The following is a 20,687-nucleotide window of genomic DNA, read 5'->3' as shown; positions in this document are numbered from 1 at the left end:
AATTCACCAACCGTCCCACTAAGTTCGAAAACTTGTGCCTGGAGGAAGGGGTGCTGCGGCACTCTCTCTGGTATAAAGGACGCTGGCTGATCCGGCGGGCGCCCCCTCTCTGGGATATCTTTTGCAATAAGAACGTGACCTGGGACTCTCCCTGTCAGACCGGCAGAGCAGTGATGTCCTGATGTTAGCGCACAAAACCTCGATAACCTCTAGACTCCAGGAGTCTAACTTTAAACTACTGGCGAGGTGGTACAGGGTTCCTTCCAGGCTGCCCAGGATGTTTCCTGGGGTGGATCCTAGTTGTTGAAGGTGCGGAGCGGAGACAGGGGACTTTTTTCATGTCTTTTGGGCCTGTCCGGCTTTGAGACGGTTCTGGGACGGAGTGGGTGAGGTGATCAGACACGTGACTGGGTCAACTCGGGCTATGGGCCCGGAATTGTTCTTGCTACAGTTGTCGGGGACTCAGGCATCTACGTACAAAAAGTCGCTGCTGCGGTTCCTGGTGATGGCAGCCAGATCGTGCATCCCCTTCAAATGGAAGCCGAGCGCTCCCCCCACTTTGGCTCTTTGGGCTTCAAGAGTTAATGATCTCTTACAAATGGAGGATCTGACTGCCTTGCTCTATGACAGGCATGAGCGCTTCTATGGAATTTGGCTGCCCTGGCTGGACTTCAGGTTCTCTAGTGAATACGACCGGTTGCTGGATGACGGACTCAAAGTGATATGTTGGCATTAGTTGGATGTCTACCCCTGGAGGGACTGGCTCCCCTTCCCTTTCCCTTCTCCCATAGGCTGCTCCCGCCCCTCTTTTTTTTTTTTGTTTTTTTATTTCTTCTTCTGCTTTCTTTTTCTCTTCTCCCCTCTTTGCCCCCTCTCCGCCCCCCTCATCTCCTTTCTCACTCTCACCTTCTAGCCTCTTTTTGAGGGCTGTGGAGGTAGTTCCTTTTCTCCTTTCCTTTTTCTCTCTTTCACCTTCTCTCTTAATTCTAAAATGCACAAACCCACATGCTAGGGGGGGTAAGAATATTATTTGGAGTTGTATCTGCTAAGAGAGTCTGATAGCCCTCAAAGTTATGTATACTGTGGTCAAGTTTAACCGATTTCTGTACTGTCTGGGTAAAATAAAGAATTTAAAAAAAAAAAAAAATTGTAATCAATTATTATTAATACAAAATGTAATTTTTGTTCACAGTTTTTTTATTTATTATTTTTTTCTGCAGCCACTGGGGGCTGCCATTTTCATTAGGCGTGTTTGAGCACAATACTTACACACCTCAAGGCAGCCCATGGACATAAGGAGACTCTTGTCAGTGTCATACTGCATCTCCTGGTATGTGGCTGCCTCCAGCTGTGATCTGGGCATGCTCCTTCGCTGATCAGGTCACAGCTGTTGGGGAGATCAGTGAGCTTCAAATTCCTCCTGTCACTGCTCAGTACTAAAGCACTGAGTGACAAGAGTTGCCGGGATGTGATGAAAGCAGAGCGGGCATCTGGGATGAGGTGAATATCAGCAGCGGTGAGCGGTGTTCTACAGCCTGGGATTAGTAGTACAATAGTAGTGCAATACTAGGCTGCTGCATCGCAGCTGTCACCGCAGTGTGCAAAGCACAGTATTGTAATCATCATGCTGCTGTGCTCTGATTCTGAATCTTTGCTATGTCAGTGTAAGCCTCTGCAGAAGGCTTATACTGACATAGTAGAGCCGTGTATCTACTACCCATCATGTGATAAGCCCCAGAGCCATGCACCTAATGCCATAATGTGATACCTCCCAGACACCTGCACCTAATGCCATCATGTGATACCTCCCGAAACCATGTATCCAATGTACATCATGTGATACCCCCAGAGCCATGTATTTAATGCCCATCATGCAATACCCCCAGAGTCTTGTATCTAATGTCCATCATGTGTGATATCCCCAAGAGCCATGTTTCTAATACCCATCATTTGTGATACTCTCCTTAGCTATGTAACTATTACCAATCAAGCCATAACCCCCAGAGAAGTATCTAATGCCCATCATGCGTGATACCACCCTGAGCCATATATCTAATACCCATCATATGCTAACTCTCAGAGCCATGAATCTGATAACCACTATGCGATACCCTCCAAAGCCATGAATCTAATGCCCATCATGCATAATGTCCTTCAGAATAGTGTATCTAATGCCCATCATATATGATACCCTCCAGAGCTGAGTATCCAATTCCATAATCTGTGATAGAAACCAGAACTGCATATTTAATGCTTATCATGTGCAATACAATCCTGAGCCAAGTATCTAATGCCTATCATGTGTGATACAACCCAGAACCATGTTTTCAATATCCATCATGCGATACCCCAAGAACGGTGTATCTAATACCCATCATGCATAACACCCCACAGAGTCCTGTATCTATGCCCATCATGTGTAATACACTTCAGAACCATGGATCTACTGCTCATCATGTGATACCCCCATAGCCGTTTATCTAATGTCCATTATGCATGATACCCTTCACAGCCATGTGACTAATGCCCATCATGTATGATGCCCACCTCCCCCCAGAGCTGTGTATCTAATGCCATCATCTGTGATACAATCCAGAGCTGCAAGGCTAATACCCATCATTCATAATATAACTGAGAACCATGTATCTAATTCCATCTGTGATACAACCCAGAGCCATGTATCTAATGTATCTAGTGCTCATCATGTGATAAACCCAAAGCTGTGCATCTACTGCCCATCATGCATAAAACCCCCCTTGACTCGTATCTCTAATACCATTCATGCGACCGACACACTTGCAAAGTGCTATATCTACAGTCATGGACAAAAGTTTTGACAATGACACTAAAATTATATTTTCACATGATCTGTTGGCCTCTGGTTTTTAATTGTGTTTGTCTGATATTTACATCACATACAGAAATATAATTGCAATCATATTATGAGTACCAAAAGGTTATATTGACAGTTAGAATGAGATAATGCAGCAAGTCAATATTTGCAGTGTTGACCTCTCTTCTTCAGGACCTCTGCAATTCTCCCTGGCATGCTCTCAATCAACTTCTGGACCAAATCCTGACTGATAGCTGTCCATTCTTGCATAAGCAATGCTGGAATTTTGCCAGAATTTGTTGGTTTTTGTTTGTCCACCCGTCTCTTGATGATTGCTCACAAGTTCTCAATGGGATTAAGATCTGGGGAGTTTCCAGGCCATGGACCCAAAATCTCTATGTTTTGTTCCATGGGCCATTTAGTGATCACCTTTGTTTTATGGCAAGGTGCTCCATCATGCTGGAAAAGGCATTGTTGGGCGCCAAACTACTCTTGGACAGTTGGGAGAAGTTGCTCTTGGAGGACATTCTGGTACCATTCTTTATTCATGGCTGTGTTTTTAGGCAAGACTGTGAGTGAGCCGATTCCCTTGCCTGAGAAGCAACCCCACACATGAATCGTTTCAGGATGCTTAACAGTTGGCATGAGATAAGACTGGTGGTATCGCTCACCTCTTCTTCTCCTAATAAGCTGTTTTCCAGATGTCCCAAACAATCGAAAAGGGGATTCATCTGAGAAAATGACTTTACCCCAGTCCTCAGCAGTCCACTCCCTGTACCTTTTGCAGAATATCAGTCGGTCCCTGATGTTTTTTCTGGAGAGAAGTGGCTTCTTTGCTGCCCTCCTTGAAACCAGGCCTTGCTCAAAGAGTCTCCGCCTCACAGTGCGTGCAGAAGCACTCACACCAGCCTGCTGCCATTGCTGAGCTAGCTCGGCACTGCTGGTAGTCCGATCCCGCAGCTGAAACAGTTTTAAGATATGATCCTGGTGTTTGCTGGTCCTTCTTGGGCGCCCTGGAGCCTTTTTGGCAACAATGGAAGCTCTCTCCTTGAAGTTCTTGATGATGCGATAGATTGTTGACTGAGGTGCAATCTTTGTAGCTGCGATACTCTTCCCTGTTAGGCCATATTTGTGCAGAGTAATGATAGCTGCAAGTGTTTCTTTAGAGATAACCAAGGTTAACTGAAGAGAAACAATGATACCAAGCACCAGCCTCCTTTTAAAGTGTCCAGTGGTGTCATTCTTACTTAATCATGACTGATTGATCGCCAGCCCTGTCCTCATCAACACCCACACCTGTGTTAATGGAACAATCACTAAAACAATGTTAGCTGCTCCTTTTCAGGCAGGAATGCAATGATGTTGAAATGTGTTTTGGGGGTTAAAGTTCATCTTCTTAGCCAATATTGCCTTTGCAAGTAATTGCTGTTAAGCTGATCACTATTTATGACATTCTGGAGTATATGCAAATTGCCATTAGAAAAACTTAAGCAGTAGACTTTGTAAAAATTAATATTTGTAGCATTCTCAAAACTTTTGGCCATGACTGTAATGTTCATCATGAGTGAAACCCTCCTGAGTGTATTTAACCTCATTTGTGATACAACTAGAGATGAGCGAACCTCTTAAGTCTCGAGTTCGGTTCGGCGAACGGAGGCTCCGTTCGACGAACCACTCGAACCCCATTGAAAATAAGGGCAGGCAAACAAAAAACACATTATACATATACAGTTAATAAACATTGCCATTACACTTACAGGTCCCTGCGACGCGTCCTGCACTCTGTCTCCCGATGCTTTTCCTTCCGATAATCGCTGTGTCCTCCCGGTAACCAGCACTGATGATAGGACCTTCCGTGATGTCAAAAAAGCATGTGACCAGTCACGTGTCTATTATCTCATTGGCTACAGACTGGTCACATGGCTAGATGTCATGCTAGGTCCTGTCAGTGCATCTCTCCGGTACGCGGTGCTCGTTTGTGTATCTCTGTGTACCGGCGAGATGCTCTGGCACACAGTCGGCTTCCCCGTTCCTGTATGTCGGCGCTCTTTACAGAGTCAGCCCACATGCAAGGACTAGATGCCACAGCCGGTGAATAACGGAGATCACCGTTGCTATAGCAACCCGCCTGTCAGCGGTGACGTCACCGCTTACAGCCTGCAGCCTTTGCTCACTCACGGAGTGAAAGACTGCACAGGGAGCAGCAGAGTCTTCCTCCAATGCTGTGCTGTCTGATGTAGCATGGCTGCATGGGTTGAAGGAGAAAGAAGACAGAAGACCATGGATCGTGGAGGGATAAGAGGGAGTAATAAACATGGAGTCTCTAAGTGTGTCTATGTATTTATTTCTATTAAAGTATTTTTTCTCTGTGTGGTCTTTTTTTAACCCTTTATTGGAGATTCTTAATGGCTGGGTCAAACTTGCCTGACATTAAGAATCTCTGACTTAATACTAGCTAGTAAAACAAAGCTAGTATTAACTCATTATTACCCAGCAAGCCACCCGGCTTCAGGGCTGCTGGAAGAGATGGATACAGTGCCAGATGATAGCGCTTCTATGAAAGCGCCATTTTCTGGGGCGGCTGCGGACTGCAGTTCGCAGCAGAGGGGCCCAGAAAGCTCGGGCCAACCTGTGCTGCGGATTCCAATCCCCAGCTGCCTAGTTGTACCTGGCTGGACACAAAAATGGGGTGAAGCTCATGTCGACTTTTTTTTTTAATTGTTTCTTGACATTCATGAAATAATTAAAAAAAGGGCTTTCCTAATTTTTTTAGTTCCCAGCCAAGTACAAATAGGCAGCTGGGGGTTGGGGGCAGCCGTACCTGCCTGCTGTACCTGGCTAGCATACAAAAATATGGCGAAGCCCATGTCACTTTTTTGGTGGGCAAAAAACTCCTGCATACAGTCTGCATGGAGTTTGCTGAGCCTTGCAGTTCTGCAGAAGAAGTGAGAGCAATGTTTCGGTTCATCTAGAAACTTTTTCAAGCCTGTCTATTATGGGATATCCCCCAGAGCTGTGGATCTAATGCCCATCATGTGTGATAACCCACAGAGCATTTATCTAATCCCTTCTGTGATGCATCCCAGAGCCGTGTATCTAATGTGTGATACAACCTAGATCCACATATCTAATGCCCATCATCCATGATACAATCATCATCTGTGAAATGCACATTACACCGCTGCTCTCATATATTTCACACTACACTAGTGCTCCGAGTAGACGGAGTGAGGTTCATATTACACCACTACTTACATAGAAGTGGATGAAGCGGGGGTCACACATCACAGCACTGATTCGATAGGGGTCACATTACACTATTGCTCCCATACCATAACAGTGGATGGACCGAGGTTCATAGTACACCACTGCTCCCCTAAAAGTGGATGAAGCAGGAGTCACATATTACAACACTGGCCCCATAAATGTGGATGGAGAGCGGCCACGTGTTTGTAATCCCATTATATGTGATTCACTACTGTAATCAGAGTATCTAAGGCCTTGTATCTAATCACAGCATGTGATGCATTCTGTGTATTTAACATCAGCACATGATACAGCAAGCAGCACTGACTAACAGAATCAGCTGCCAGCCATCCACGGTGACACTTTACATCTGTCAATATCAGTTTACCGTAAATATCAGTCTGCAACAAAATGTCTCCGCACTCTGATCGTAAACTTTATTCTCCTTTATCCTTTCACAAACACCCAGAATAGGAGGAGAAAAGTGATGTCACACACATGCATACAGATCCCACCTACTTTTACTGCAGTAATAATGTGAGCTAGCAGAACACTAGGCTTTCATGTCAAATTTCAGCAGATGCTCCCACTAGTGTTTAAAAGTGGAAAATATTAAAACCTTTTTTTCACATTTTAGATAATTAAAAAAGTTAATCATTTTATTTTTAAAAGTATTAATATTTCACATTTTTGCAATTCTTGAAACAAAAAAGATGGCACAATCCCTTTAAAGGGAACTAATTACCAGGATTTTCACATTTAACCTAAAGCCAGTGCTATACTGGCACTATCAGGCGGATTCTACATTATACATACCTGTAGTGGTCAGCTCGGATGTTTAGGTTTTGAAATCCAAGAAAGTGAAGTTTGTAAAATGAGCAGCTTCTTGCGTGACAGTTGCACTGGAGCAGATAATATATTCATAGTTATCTCCTCCCTCTGTTAGAATTAGTATAAGTATTATACAAATGACTCCCTTTGTCTAGCAGGACCTGTGGTGAGGTCATACCCATGTGACCAGAAGGGGTGGGGCCTCTGCCACCAAAGCTGGATACCAGGTCACATGGGTATGACCTCACCACAGGTCCTGATCCAGTGATGGCGAACCTGTGGCACTCCAGCTGTTGCAAAACTACAATTCCCATCATGCCTGGCCATTCAAAGCAAAAGCTTTGGCTGTGAAGACATGATGGGAATTGTAGTTTTGCAACAGTTGGAGTGCCACAGGTTCGCCATAAATAGACAATGTGAGTCGTTTGTATAATGCTTATGCAAATTCTAACAGGGGGAGGAGATAACTAGGAATATATTATCTGCTCCAGTGCAACTGTCACTCAAGAAGCTGCTCATTTTACAAACTTCATTTTCTTGGATTTCAAAACCTAAACATCCGAGCTGACCACTACAGGTGTATATAGAATCAGCCTGATAGTGCCAGTACAGCACTGGCTTTAGGTTATATATGAAAATCCTCGTGATTGGTTACTTTTAAGAGGTTTTAAGTAGAAATTGTATATGTTTCATGAGATTTAGAAATATCAAATGAATAGAGTTGATGGTGAATATTCGTACAGTTTTTGAGCTCCTTTTACTTATTACCCAGCATCTATTGAAAAGATTAGAATAAAATAGGTTTTAAAAGTTTACATAAGTCAGGAGTTATCCATACACCATTTTCCAGTTGTTTGATTTTCACTGCTGTGATATTGCTTATTGTTGTCTATTCTGCATTGTATGGTTAGGTGTTTAATTACAATTTGTATGTTCTATTGCTTTTTTTTATTTTTTATTAGAAAAAAATGTAACTTAAGTTCTTACCAGTAAATATGCTTCGATCACTGTCAGAGCTGAGTTCATGTAAACACTGACGTTTAGAGCATTGGACTTTACCAGCAACACATGAGCAGCTATTACAGGCAACTTTGAAGAATGTTCCATGATCTATTAAATAAGACAGTTACAAATTGCATCAATCAATATGCTTTTGACTCTACAAGGTAGTTAAAAGGATTATCTTATGACAATCTTTGTCAGGAGTATAGCAAAATCCGGGCTCAGCAACTATATATAGCATAACAGAGAATAATTTTGTCCATTTTAACTGCCCTAGCATATTTATGGGGCTAATTGCTTTCAAAAACTGACTATCTGTTGATCTAATCATTCCTCACTTGGCCTAGCTAGTATGGGGCCATGAGGGCCAACTGATTTTGTATAGCAATCATGCTGCCATTAACTCGCGACAGGTGGATGGAGTTTCAGCCACATAGCCATCACTACACCATCTGGCCATACCCTTAGGCTCTACATTGACTGAACAACACAGATGTTTAGCAACGTCTGTATTATGACATCATGAAATACATCACCTCAGCACTCACACCACACACAAACATCAATGAAGTGTATACATTTGTTCCATGTGTTAACTGTGGCAAATGGAAGATGGTACTCTGGTCAGATGAGACTAAATTAGAACTTTTGAAACTAAATGCAGAATACTTTGTGTTGTGGAAAACTAACACTGCACATCATCCTGAAAACACCATCCCTACAATGAAACATGGTCATAGCAGCATCATGCTATGGGGAAGACAGACAGAGCAAAATACAGGGTAATATTGGAGGAAAACCTGTTAGAGGCTTCAAAAGACTTGAGACTGGGGCATATGTTAACCTTCCAGCAAGGCAATGACCCTAAACATACTGCAGACCTATAATGGATGATTTGAATCAAAGCATATTCATATGTTTGAATGGTCCAATCAAAATCTAAACCTAACTCATTAAGAATGAATGGAAAGACTTTAAAATTGCAGTTCACAGATGTTCTCCATCCAAAATCACTGAGCTAAAGTTATTTTGCACAGAAAAATTGGCAAACATTTCAGCCTCTTGATGTGCAAAGCTGGTAGAGACACACATCAAAAATACTTGCAATAAAAGGTGGTCCTACAAAGCATTGCCCCCAGGGGGGATGAATACAAGTGAACATCAGAATTTACACATTTATATTTTAAAAACATTTAAAACACATGTATCATGTCTTCTACAGTTAAACAAATACTTGCCACTTTGTGTTGATATATCACTTTAAATCCCAATAAAATACATTTAAATTTGTGGGTGTAACATGAAAAAATGCAAAATAGTTTATGGGGTATGGATTATTTTCCATGGCACTCTATATAAATAATTTGGATACTTTGATCCCTAAAATTAAACACTGAATTTGACTGGAGTGTTCACCATTTATCTTTGTGTTTTAAGGATTAGTTTTATGGACTCACCTAGTAGTCAAGGCTAATATATATTTTTGATTGAAGTGTAAAACACAGATAGTGAACCCTTTATTATGCTAAGTCAAAAACAATTGGTGACCATTAGGCCATGTTCCCACGGGGAAAGTGTCCTGCGGATAAATCCTCAGTACATTCCTCAGAAGCTCCCAGAAATCCGCAGCACAACTTTGTCTGAGTTGTGCTGCATTTTTGGTGCGGAGGTCCGACAGATATGCTACAGACATTCTGTATTGAGGATTCAGTACCATGGCTTGGGCACTGCATCCTCAATGCAGAACAAGTGCTGGAGTGATCGGTGAGTTTATACTTATCTGTATCGCACAGCAACTTGGTTTCGGGCCGGCTCCTGGTCGAGCTCTGGCTGTCACATGACCGGAGCTCGGGCGGTCACATGACTGCAGCCTGTGCAGGCCACACCCACCTCTTGCAGCCCGCTTCTGGCTCCGTCTTGTTCTTCTACACCGAAGGAAGAGTCTCCGGTGTCCTCAATCAAGGCAGGTAAGTATAGAGAGCTGCGTGGAACAATCCGCATGAATAATTGACATGCAGTTACGTGCAGCTGCGGGAAATCTGCAGCATTTTCCACAGCTGCAAAAACCGCAGCATTGATACAACACTCCCCAAATCCCATAGGATAACATGGGGAGTGTCTGTACTTGCATACACCTGCGAATTTGTCTGGAAAATGTGCAGGTTTTCCGCGGCAAAATCCGCAGATATTTTCTCCCATGGGCATATGGCCTTAGTTCGATGCACTCTATTTCTATTTTTCCATTTTATAAGTAGTATCTTGTAACTAAGCAGGTTTTTATAATTTAAGCTGATCTACCGTATTTTTCGGACCATAAGACGCACTTTTTTCCCCCCAAATGTTGGGGGAAAGTTGGGGGTGCATCTTATGGTCTGACTGTGGCTGCGGGGAATGAGGGTGCTGCTGTGGAGCGTGTCATTGGGGGCACGAGGAGGCTGTAGCATCCTGCCTGGAGTGATCATGTGCGGCTGTATTCACTGCCCCCTGCGCATCCTCATTAGTGCGGGGGGCAGTGAATCAGTGTACAGTACTCACCGTTCCCCTGCAGCCTCGCTCCTCCTCCCATCTGTCCGGTCAGCTGACTTGCGTGACTAGCGGCGCGCACAGCGATTACATCATCGCTGCGCGCACGTGTCTACACGCAGCCGCCGGCACAGACCACCGGAGGACATAGCGACGCTGCAGGGGGACGGCTGCATTCAGCAGTGCTGCCGCTGACATAGACGCTAAGAGGTGCGGTGCTGCAGGGAGTGAGGGAGTATGAACGTTTATTTTTTTTATGTGCCACAGGATGTGGCCATACACCAGGATGTGGGCATATAGCAGGATAGGGGTATATTATGAGCAGGCTGGGGAGGTTTTGAGCAAGATGAGGGTATATAGCAGGCTGGGGAGTATATGAGCAGCATGGGGAGTATATGAGCAGGGTGAGGGCATATAGCAGGAGGGGGGTATATTATGAGCAGCATGGGGAGTATATGAGCAGGCTGGGGAGCATATGAGCAGGCTGGGGAGCATATGATTAGGCTGGGGAGCATATGAGCAGGCTGGGGAGCATATGAGCAGGCTGGGGAGCATATGAGCAGGCTGGGGAGCATATGAGGATGAGGGTATATAGCAGGCTGGGGAGTATATGAGCAGGCTGGGGAGTATATGAGCAGGACATTACCACATAATAGTATCAGCAGCAGATCCTCGCCCCATAACAGTGTGTCATGACCACATTTTTTGCTTAAAATTTGATTTTCCTATTTTCCTCCTCTAAAACCAGGGTGTGTCTTATGGTCAGGTGCGTCTTATAGTCCGAAAAATACGGTAATTTGATTGTTGCGCTGTCGCTCCATAGGCTGCCAAGTATAGCACAGGTTATACCTGTGGAGTGGATGTTCAAAGAAAACTATAACTTCTGACCAATGCAGACATCTAACACAAAGAAGTAGATGAAGACGAGTGCAGATAGTAAATATGCTAGAGCTCAGCTGCAGTGGGAGTTTCTAGAATCTGAACGTGGAGCTCTTTATGCTTGACATTATGATTTAGCCATGTGAGATTAAGTCTATTCCCAAAAATTCTGGCAGTGAAAGGTTTCAAAGTCATTAAAAAATTATAATGTAAAGATATTGTATAATCATTTTCTAGAATTAATATTTACAGTGTATACTGCACATACTTTTGTGTTGCCCACCAACATTGCATGAGGTCTGATCAACACAATTCATTTCCATGCAGGATTCCAAGGTACCACTTTGTTTACAAGTACAGATCTTATAGCAGCCCACTTTCCCTGATGGAACTTGAATGAGTTCTCCTTGCCGTACAAGGAAGTCAGACGCTTCTCCCAACTTACAACCTATGTGAAAAAAAGAAAACATAAGGAAATAATTGTGACAGCATAAGATTAGAAAACATTTTCAAGTACAAAACAACACTTGGATCTCTGAAGAGGTATATATGCTATTATATGAAAATTACTATCCATTTTAACATTACAATCATTTTTCAGTTAGGGTTTATTCACATGGAGTTGTGATAATGTTATTGTTATATATCTGCAGTGTAAGAATAGATTGTTATGAAACCTACAAATAAACAATTGCATTTTTTTTTTATCGTTTTTGACCATTGGACTAATGTATTTAGAAAACTGTAGCTTCTTACCAATACAGACACCTAAAGTTAAAGGGGTTATCCGGCTTATTTTGACTTTTTTTCATTATTTCCCTATCGGGCTACATTGGGGCAGGTAAGTAGATAGCGACCACTTACCTGCCCCGCTGTCAGCCCCTCTCCCCCAGTTCAGAGTGATCATGTGACCGCTCCTGCCGCGATTTTGCTGCTTCTGGTCATTTCATGTCAACATGGGCAGGACCATGTTGACATGCAAATCTAGGAACAGCATGTTGCTGCCCTGTTGGGCGGGTACAATGTGTGGAGTCCCTGCCCCCCTTCCCTGCACCCTGCCACACATTCCCCAGCACCCAGTACTCTCCCTGCAACCTCCCCCAGCACTGCTGTGGGGTCCTTGAGCTGAGGGAAGAGGCCTGGCGGCAGCTGCCACGCTGTTACCACCAGCACCGGGCCCCCTGCTCAGGATCGCACATTCAAATGTATCGGCATCACAAGCGGTGACATCACGGGCTGAGAACGCGGTAGACCATGGAAGTCAGTGACAGCGCTGACGTCAGGAGTGCAGGAGATCACCACAGCAGGTAATGATCTCCTCTAACCTCCTGATGGCAGCGCTCGTCATCCCCTGCAGTGACCTGGGCTGACCTATTGATGTTAGCTCAGGTCACTGCACTACTCTCTCAGCGAATAGGGAATACTCTGTTCTTCATTGACTGGGACAGTGACTATGGTATGGATCGTCGTGGGACCCCCTTATTGGATTACGCCGGACCCGGATTTGATTGTTCTTTTCAATAAATTGGTGAAAGAGGGAATGTTTTGGTAAGTGTTTTTTCAAATAAAACTTTTTTGTTGTCTATTTTTTTTTTTATTACTGACTGGGTTGGTGATGTCGGGTATCTGATAGACGCTTGATATCACTAATCCCAGGGCCTGATGCCAGGTGACATTACACATCTGGCATAAACCCCATAAATTACCCCGTTTGCCACCGCACCAGGGCAAAGCGCCAGAATTGGCACATCTAATGGATGCGCCACTTCTGGGATGGCTGCAGCCTGCTATTTTTAGGCTGGGGAGTGTCCAATAACAGTGGACCTCCCTAGTCTGAGAATACCAGACAACTGCTGTCTGCTTTACCTTGGCTGGTGAACCAATTTGGGGGGGACCCTGTGTTTTTTGTTTTAAATTATTTATTTAATTTAAAATAACAACATGGGGAATCCTCTGTTTTGGATTACCAGCCAAGGTGAAGCTGCCAGCTGTGTTTTGCAGGCTGCAGCCGTCTGCTTTACCCTAACTGGCTACAAAAGATAGGGGGAACCCCAAATGTTTTTTTTTAATTATTTATTTATTTTTTGGCTAAATACAAGGCTAAGCACCCTATAGTGCCACATGAAAGTCACTAAAAGGGTGCCAGCTTAGAATGCAGGTGGGTAGGACATTGTATATGTCTTTCTCATCTATCTATCTATCCCTCTGTTCATTCATTCATTCATCCCTCTATCTCTGTCTCTAATATCTATCCATCTATCTACTCATCTATTTATCTTTCTTGCTGCTTCCGTTTTTTGCGGAAAAACGGAAGGCACACGGGTGACACACGGATGCATCCGTGAAAAAAACAGAGTTTTTTGCGGACCACAAAAACGGAATGGTCATGTGTTCCCTATGGGGGTAGGGGTCTGTACAGAACGATGGTGGGGGGGTCAGTGCAGAATGATGGTGGGGGGGGTCGCTACAGAGCGCCGTGTGTGTGTAGGGTTGAAGAGCCCGATGTGTGTGTGGGGTGCAGAGCCCTATGTGTGTGTGGGGTGCAGAGCCCTATGTGTGTGTGGGGTGCAGAGCCCTATGTGTGAGTGGGGTGCAGAGCCCTATGTGTGTGTGGGGTGCAGAGCCCTGTGTGTGTGTGGGGTGCAGAGCCCTGTGTGTGTGGGGGGTGCAGAGCCCTATGTGTGTGGGGGATGCAGAGCCCTATGTGTGTGGGGGGGTGCAGAACCCTATATGGTGTGGGGTGCAGAGCCCTATGTGTGTGGGGGGTGCAGAGCCCTATGTGGGGCTGTTATTTCCAATGCTGTAGTGATGAGAGGTCAGGTGCTTGGGCAGAATGCTGACAGGGAATGTGTGTGCAGAGGGCGGGGCTGGACACTGAGGCTGGGCGGTGCCAGCTCTGACTGTGAGGTTTAGCACAGGAAGAGGTCAGTTTGCTGGGGCTGAATGTAAACAAAGAGCTGCAGAGAATAAAGGAATAATTCAAGAGGAACAAAAGTTACAAAACAAAAAACAACAATGTAGGGGTGATTTATATGACAATACAGCACAGATTAGCTTACCAAAAATTTTTAAGTTCATGTTGAACAAATCCTTTAGGCCTTGTGCACACTAGATGGAATTTCCCACTGATTACCAGCGGATTTTCTGCATGTTTCGCTGCAGAAAATGTTCATAATATCTCTGAATCACCAGGAAATCCTATGGGAAAAAAAATGCTGTGCGCACTAGGCGGATTTTGACAGCTGCATGTTTTGCTGCGGGATTCCCGCTGCAAAAACATGCAGCTGTCACTTCTTTTCCACAGGTAGCTGCGGGACTACCTACTGGAGGAATCTCCAGTAATGCCAGGCCTGGATTCAGTTACTTGCACTAAAATCCGAAGCTGTCACCTGAGCTCCGGAGTGCAGCGTAGACTAAACTGTGAGTGATGAGTGATTGTTTCCCCGGTGATTACAGTTTAGTTCAGGCCGGGATGATCTCCGGTGCTCAGGTGACAGCTGTAGAGAGGCCGGGCTGCACTCCTGAGCTGCCTCCTGAGTTCCGGAGATCAGCCCGGCCTGAACTAAACGGCAATCGTCGTGGAAACAATCACTCGGCGCTCACAGATTAGTCTAAGCTGCACTCCGGAGCTCAGTGCAGGTAACCACGGCCAGTCCTGGTATTACTGGAGCCAGTCCGACGCTGGCAGCGGCATTTCCACACCCAATCCGCAACAAATCAGCACGAAATCTGCAGCAAAACGCAACAAACTGCCTGCAGATTTGGATGCGGATTTCGGTGTGGTATTTTCCCGCAGGTGCGGAATTCTTATTGAGCCTCCAGGATTTTCTTAAGGAAATTCCTTTTTCTAGTGCGAACAGGGCCTTAAGAAGTAGTTAAAGGGAAGTCATCAGATAACTTCTCCAAAGACTTGATCTAACAGTCACCAATAGTGAACTTATATAGAGAGTAAGGCTGTGTGCACACGCTGCGTTTTTGTGCGTTTTTGACCGCTAAAAACGCGCAAAAACGCACCCACGGCAGAAAAAACGTGGCAAAAAACACATGCGTTTTTACCGCGATTTGGTGCGTTTTGCTACGTTTTTGATCTCTGCGTTTTTCTGCGTTTTTCCAAGGCATTGCTGTGGGAAAAACGCAGAAAAACGCAGGAAAGAATTGACATGTCCATTTTTTTTTTTTAAGCTCAAAAACACAGCTTAAAAAAAAAAAAAGTTGTGTGCAGACAGCAAAAATGAAAACTCAGACTTTGCTGGGGGAGCAAAGTCATGCAGTTTTGAGGCAAAAAACGCACTGTGTGAACTTAAGGTCCAGTCATACTAAGCAACTTACCAGCGATCCCAACAACGATAGGGATCGCTGGTAAGTTGCTAGGAGGTTGCTGGTGAGATGTCACACTGCGACGCTCCAGCGATCCCACCAGCAACCTGACCTGGCAGGGATCGCTGGAGCGTCGCTACACGAGTTGCTGGTGAGCTCACCAGCAACCAGTGACCAGCCCCCAGCGCCGCGTGGAAGATGCTGCGCTTGGTAACTAAGGTAAATATCGGGTAACCAACCCGATATTTACCTTGGTTACCAGCGCACGCAGCTACACGTGCAGAGAGCAGGGAGCAGCGCACACTGAGCGCTGGCTCCCTGCTCTCCTAGTTACAGCACACATCGGGTTAATTACCCGATGTGTGCTGCAGCTACATGTGCACAGAGCAGGGAGCAGCGCACAAGGCTTAGCGCTGGCTCCCTGCTCTCCTAGTTACAGCACACATCGGGTTAATTACCCGATGTGTGCTGCAGCTAAATGTGCACAGAGCAGGGAGCAGCGACCAATGCTTAGCGCTGGCTCCCTGCTCTCCTAGCTACAGCACACATCGGGTTAATTAACCCGATGTGTCCTGCAGCTACATGTGCACAGAGCAGGAGCCGGCACTGACAGTGAGAGCGGCGGAGGCTGGTAACAAAGGTAAATATCGGGTAACAAAGAACAGGGCTTCTTGGTTACCCGATGTTTACATTGGTTACCAGCCTCTGCAGAAGCCGGATCCTGCTGCCTGCACATTTAGTTGTTGCTTTCTCGCTGTCACACACAGCGATCTGTGCTTCACAGCGGGACAGCAACAACTAAAAAATGGCCCAGGACATTCAGCAACAACCAACGACCTCACAGCAGGGGCCAGGTTGTTGCTGGATGTCACACACAGCAACATCGCTAGCAACGTCACAAAAGTTGTTCGTTAGGAGCGATGTTGCTAGCGATGTTGCTTAGTGTGACGGGGCCTTTACCCTAAGGCAGCACATCCAGTGAAATGAACCTTTTATTAACCCATGCACCATTTCAGATCCAGCAAGCTTTTCTCTAGCATAACAATAAAGCCGCAGTAACCAGTATTTATACATGTGCTACCAATCAGTAATTACATAATCATTCTGTCATTAAGCAGAAAAAAGAATGTGTCAAACACAGCAATACATCATTAGATCCACATTGTGTGTGTCACAAATCACTTCAATAAATATTGCGTGTAACACAGTGAAGGGTGTGGGCTTGTGTGAAGTTATATTTCTCCCAGCAACTGCCTTTCACACTAAGGCTGGTTTCACATCAGCGTTTTTCTGCCGATCGGCAAAAAAACCCAAAATGCATGTTGCCAGATCCGTTGTCTGCTCAATGCAATGTCAATGGACTTGCTGCAACATGCGTTTGCATGCGGCTATGTCAGGATCCGGTGAGTTGCAGTTTTTTACCTTATAGCAAAATGCATCATGTTGCGTTTTTCGCCTCCGTTCAAAAACTGCATCTCACCGGATCCTGCACATTGGGGCAGTAGCTGCAATGTATTTCAATGGGCGCCGGATCTGGTTTTCACAGTTGCGGTTGTATGCGGCTTGAAGGACCTGTTTTGCAGTGCAAAATATGACCTGAAACACACACACACACACACACATATATATACAGTTAGGTCCAGAAATATTTGGACAGTGACACAAGTTTTGTTATTTTAGCTGTTTACAAAAACATGTTCAGAAATACAATTATATATATAATATGGGCTGAAAGTGCACACTCCCAGCTGCAATATGAGAGTTTTCACATCCAAATCAGAGAAAGGGTTTAGGAGTCATATCTCTGTAATGCATAGCCTCCTCTTTTTCAAGGGACCAAAAGTAATTGGACAAGGGACTCTAAGGGCTGCAATTAACTCTGAAGGCGTCTCCCTCGTTAACCTGTAATCAATGAAGTAGTTAAAAGGTCTGGGGTTGATTACAGGTGTTTGGTTTTGCATTTGGAAGCTGTTGCTGTGACCAGACAACATGCGGTCTAAGGAACTCTCAATTGAGGTGAAGCAGAACATCCTGAGGCTGAAAAAAAAAGAAAAAATCCATCAGAGAGATAGCAGACATGCTTGGAGTAGCAAAATCAACAGTCGGGTACATTCTGAGAAAAAAGGAATTGACTGGTGAGCTTGGGAACTCAAAAAGGCCTGGGCGTCCACAGATGACAACAGTGGTGGATGATCGCCGCATACTTTCTTTGGTGAAGAAGAACCCGTTCACAACATCAACTTAAGTCCAGAACACTCTCAGTGAAGTAGGTGTATCTGTCTCTAAGTCAACAGTAAAGAGAAGACTCCATGAAAGTAAATACAAAGGGTTCACATCTAGATGCAAACCATTCATCAATTCCAAAAATAGACAGGCCAGAGTTATATTTGCTGAAAAACACCTCATGAAGCCAGCTCAGTTCTGGAAAAGTATTCTATGGACAGATGAGACCAAGATCAACCTGTACCAGAATGATGGGAAGAAAAAAGTTTGGAGAAGAAAGGGAATGGCACATGATCCAAGGCACACCACATCCTCTGTAAAACATGGTGGAGGCAACGTGATAGCATGGGCATGCATGGCTTTCAATGGCACTGGGTCACTTGTGTTTATTGATGACATAACGGCACGCAAGAGTAGCCGGATGAATTCTGAAGTGTACCGGGATATACTTTCAGCCCAGATTCAGCCAAATGCCGCAAAGTTGATCGGACGGCGCTTCATAGTACAGATGGACAATGACCCCAAGCATACAGCCAAAGCTACCCAGGAGTTCATGAGTGCAAAAAAGTGGAACATTCTGCAATGGCCAAATCAATCACCAGATCTTAACCCAATTGAGCATGCATTTCACTTGCTCAAATCCAGACTTAAGACGGAAAGACCCACAAACAAGCAAGACCTGAAGGCTGCGGCTGTAAAAGCCTGGCAAAGCATTAAGAAGGAGGAAACCCAGCGTTTGGTGATGTCCATGGGTTCCAGACTTAAGGCAGTGATTGCCTCCAAAGGATTCGCAACAAAATATTGAAACTAAAAATTTTTTTTTGGGTTTGGTTTATTTGTCCAATTACTTTTGACCTCCTAAAATGTGGAGTGTTTGTAAAGAAATGTGTACAATTCCTACAATTTCTATCAGATATTTTTGTTCAAACCTTCAAATTAAACGTTACAATCTGCACTTGAATTCTGTTGTAGAGGTTTCATTTCAAATCCAATGTGGTGGCATGCAGAGCCCAACTCGCGAAAATTGTGTCACTGTCCAAATATTTCTGGACCTAACTGTACAGTATATATATATATATATATATATATATATATATATATAATTATATATATATATATATATATATATATATACAGCGGCGGACTGAAGTACCTGGGGCCCACCAGGAAAAATCAATCTTGGGGCCCACCAGCACCATGCAGTTACCGTACTGTATATAGCAGGGGTGGGATTCAAATTTTTAACAGGTTCTCTGTAAACCCCGCCCATTTGAAAACCACACCCATTCTGTAACCACACCCATTCTGTTAGCCACACCCATTTTCACGCAATTTCCTCAACCAAAAAATACAAGTAATTTAAAGTAAAATCTCCTTCCCCTTCTGTACCGTCACTGTCCTGTCCAGCATCAGTTGTTCCAGTCACTGTCAGTCTTATTGTATTAAATGATTTTTATACAGTTGCTAAAATTATTACTAAAGGAGCCCTGCTAAAACTGGAATGGACGACCTTCCCGATACAGATCTCATCCCATTATGGCCTCTTTCCCCTGCAGATCCCATCCCATTATGGTCTCTTTCCCCTGCAGATCCCATCCCATTATGGCCTCTTTCCCCAGCAGATCCCATCCCATCTGCTCCTTTTCCCATATAGCTCCCATCTTAATGTGGCCCCTCTCCCCATATAGCTCCCATCTCATGTGGCCTCTCCCCATATAGCCACATATAGCTGCCATCTTAATGTGGCCCCTCTCCCCATATAGCCACATATAGCTGCCATCTTAATGTGGCCCCTCTCCCCATATAGCCACATATAGCTGCCATCTTAATGTGGCCCCTTCTCCCCATATAGCTCCCATCTCATGTGGCCTCTCCCCATATAGCCACATATAGCTGCCATCTTAATGTGGACCCTCTCCCCATATAGCCACATATAGCTGCCATCTTAATGTGGCCCCTATCCCCATATAGCCACATATAGCTGCCATCTTATGTGACCTCTCCCCATAGTCACATATAGCTGCCATCTTAATGTGGCCCCTCTCCCCATATAGCTGCCATCTTATGTGGCCCCTTCTCCCTGCATCTTCGGCTCACTGAGCGCTTACCTGCTCCAAGCACCGGTGGCCTCTCCTCTGTCTTCCGTCCTCCGCGGCTCTCTGCACACTAAGGGTATGTGCGCACTAGGTGTTTTTTTCACACCGCGTTTTTTGTGCGTTTTTGGCCGCAAAAAAGGCACAAAAACGCACCCGCGGTAAAAACGCATCGCTCACTGCTTTTTTATGCGTTTTTTTTATCAGTGAACAATGCCATTAAAGATTGTTGAAAAAAAGGTCTGATGCCATTTCCTTCTTCAATATGTTCTTCATTCTCCACTAGTGTATGCAGGAGAGCAGACAGCAGCTGCAGAACCACAAGGCACAGCATGCTCCATCCAGGACTGTATGCAGGAGTTTTTTGCCCTCCAAAAAAATGACGTGGGCTTCGCCATATTTTTGTATGCTAGCCAGGTACAGCAGGCAGCTATGGGCTGCCCCCAAACCCCAAGCCTATGTGTACCCGGCTGGAAACCAAAAATATAGAGAAGCCCTTTTTTTTTTTAATTTCATGAATTTCATTAAATAATTAAAAAAAAAATGACGTGGGCTTCGCCCAATTTTTGAGTCCAGCCAGGTACAACTAGGCGGCTGGGGATTGGAATCCGCAGTGCAGGGTGCCCAAGATTTCTGGGCATCCCCTCTGCGAATTGCAATCCGCAGCCACCCCAGAAAATGGCACTTTCATAGAAGCGCCATCTTCTAGCGCTGTATCCAACTCTTCCAGCTGCCCTGAT

At 44.8% G+C, this 20,687-nt stretch overlaps 1 protein-coding gene across 12 annotated transcripts in view; it reads right to left on the bottom strand.

The window, feature by feature from the left end:
- Positions 1-20,687, bottom strand: part of RECK (reversion inducing cysteine rich protein with kazal motifs) — a 1,668,523-nt gene that overhangs the window by 765,497 nt on the left and 882,339 nt on the right. For 11 of the 12 annotated variants that reach the window (XR_012724346.1, XR_012724347.1, XM_075314993.1 and 8 more), the window contains 2 exons: positions 11,583-11,762; positions 7,898-8,020 (listed from right to left, as the gene is read on the bottom strand). Coding sequence is in view for 10 of the 12 variants with exons in the window: in XM_075314993.1 (XP_075171108.1) it covers positions 7,898-8,020; positions 11,583-11,762 (303 nt within the window). In the remaining 2 variants the exon portion in view is untranslated. The remainder of the gene's footprint in view (positions 1-7,897; positions 8,021-11,582; positions 11,763-20,687) is intronic. The other variant, XM_075314992.1, reaches the window with a different exon arrangement.

The sequence above is a fragment of the Anomaloglossus baeobatrachus genome, chromosome 6 (assembly GCF_048569485.1).
Source record: "Anomaloglossus baeobatrachus isolate aAnoBae1 chromosome 6, aAnoBae1.hap1, whole genome shotgun sequence".
NCBI classification, from domain to species: Eukaryota; Metazoa; Chordata; class Amphibia; order Anura; family Aromobatidae; genus Anomaloglossus; species Anomaloglossus baeobatrachus.
The sequence above is the reverse complement of the archived record's forward strand: the minus strand, read 5'-3'. Positions and strand labels throughout refer to the sequence as shown.